Genomic DNA, 2,095 nt, shown 5'->3' with positions numbered 1-2,095 from the left:
AAGCTCCATTCCTCTCCTGGCCACGGGGAGGAAACAATTATGCCGTCATGCTCTTAACTGCAAATTCCTGGACCGGGTCTCCCCATCGTTGCCCACCCGCCCCTAGGACAGCTCGCCACCCCTTTCCCTTGTTCCCTCCCATGGTAAAGTGCCCTCCCCGCTTTCCGAGAGCGCAACCGTGTGCCTCCAGGATCTGGTCACAAAAGTCAGGATACATGCATCGCTGCCAAGCCCCCAACCCTCCCTCCCACTACCGCGTTTGTCCTGCGCTGTGGGGGTGCAGAGAGAATCAGGCCTCTTCTGGAGACCTCGGGCATGAGACAGCAGGACTCAGCAAAGAGGCCAGAGGTTTGTCCTCAGATGTTTTTTTTTAATAAATAGACAAAATCCACTAGGTTGACGCAGCAAACTAAGGTCACAGGAGAGGAGAAACTAGGGAGGGAAGAGCCCCTGAGTCAGCAATGCGACCTCTTCCCCAACTGTCTGGCTAAGGCACTTTCGGGGAGACAGGTCTTTGGGATCCTGTTACACTGGGTGCATGGGAGAGGGAGGGATTAGGGTCCTTTCTCCCAGCCTTTGTGTCAGGACATCGCCGCCTTTCTCGCCCAACCCCATGACCCCATCCCCAATTTACCCCTCTCGTCTCACAGCATTCTAAGGGGGAGTTTGGGGGTGCTCCTCCTGGGAGAGAGGTCTATGCCCCTGAGGAAATAGATCCCGCCCAATCCTGATGGGACACCAGCAACACACTCTACCCTCTTCAACCCAAGGAGCCATCTCTAGGGAATCGGTAGAGGGGACCCATGGGCCAGGTTGGGACAGAGGAAGCTAGGCAGTGCCTGGCCCAGAGTGCCCGTCGGAGCCCAGCTCAGGGTGCCCATCAGCAGCCAGGATGGGGTGCGCGTCAGGGCCCTCCCGTCTGGGGCTGCCCCAGTTGCTCCTCAGGATGGTACCCGTCTTCTCCTCCTTGAACTGCTGTCGGTCTTCCCGTGGGATCTTCACCGCATGGTATTGGGGCACGGTGGCCTCGGGGTACCGCGCCCGCTTGAAGAATCCCATCTGTAAGAACACCGGGCCAGGCATGAGGAGCCCGCAGGGCTGAGGTCCCTGGAGCAAATGTCCACCACAGCTCAGCTCCTGGCCTCCACCACCCCTGAGACAGAAAAAAACCAATCACAGCAGAAAGGAGATGGGCTGGAGAGATTCTAGTGCAGTAAGCAGCCCCCACAGGTGCCACCATCAATGCTAGGTCTCAGGGTCTCATTCACAGCAAGAGAAAGATCAGGAAGGGGCTCAAGATGTAGGACCAAGGACATCTTCCTTGGCAACTGAAAGAGGGAGTTGCAGGTGGAACATCGGGACTGCCGACCCCAAAGGTTTCCACCCGCACCCGCCTAAGCTTTTTAAGAGACCCAGTAGCAACCCCAGAACATAAACAAGATCTGAGGAAAAACATGGCTTCCTAGAGCCCTGCATATCCCAGAATGACACCTCTCACGCCTCACACACACACACCCTGTGTGCTTGAACACGGCAGCGTCCACCTTAGGGCTGGGCCCTCCATCCATGAATATGGTGACCTAGCCCCTTCCTAAATCGTGAACATGCTGGCCCTTACATACCAAGGTGGAAAAGTGCCCCTTGCACACTCACATCAGTACTGCCCGAGACTCCTACATGCTCAGACGGCACGGCACCTGCTTGCACACTCATGCCCGAGAAACAACATGCATGGCACCTCCCTGCAGTCTACATGCGCACACTCTGGGAGCCCACCCAACCCTTTGAGCATGCCCCAGGCTGTGTACATTCACCCTTATAACCTCCGCCTTATTATTACCTCCCACCCCAGTTCCTAGGGCTCACCCCACACTCATGCAATCTCGTTTCTTCACCCTGAACATTCCTGGTCGTCTGAAAGCTGGATGCTCTACTGACACTCATACACATACATACTCACACACACACATATTTGCAGACACACACACACACACACACACACACATGCACACACACAACAATTACCCCACGGTCCCTGGACCCCCCGCTTCCACGGCTGAGGGCTGCACGGCCAGACGGGCCTGGTGATAGTTGG

At 56.4% G+C, this 2,095-nt stretch overlaps 1 protein-coding gene across 7 annotated transcripts in view; it reads right to left on the bottom strand.

Annotated features, from left to right (window-relative positions):
- Nucleotides 1-349: 349 nt before the first annotated feature.
- ITGA7 (integrin subunit alpha 7) overlaps nt 350-2,095 on the bottom strand; it is a 28,914-nt gene continuing 27,168 nt past the window's right edge. For 6 of the 7 annotated variants that reach the window (XM_011375734.2, XM_011375736.2, XM_011375738.2 and 3 more), the window contains one exon: nt 350-1,059. In XM_011375734.2, the coding sequence (XP_011374036.1) occupies nt 829-1,059 (231 nt within the window). In that variant the 3' untranslated portion in view covers nt 350-828. The remainder of the gene's footprint in view (nt 1,060-2,095) is intronic. The other variant, XM_011375735.2, reaches the window with a different exon arrangement.

Source organism: Pteropus vampyrus, unplaced genomic scaffold, assembly GCF_000151845.1.
Source record: "Pteropus vampyrus isolate Shadow unplaced genomic scaffold, Pvam_2.0 Scaffold276, whole genome shotgun sequence".
Taxonomy (NCBI): domain Eukaryota; kingdom Metazoa; phylum Chordata; class Mammalia; order Chiroptera; family Pteropodidae; genus Pteropus; species Pteropus vampyrus.
The sequence above is the reverse complement of the archived record's forward strand: the minus strand, read 5'-3'. Positions and strand labels throughout refer to the sequence as shown.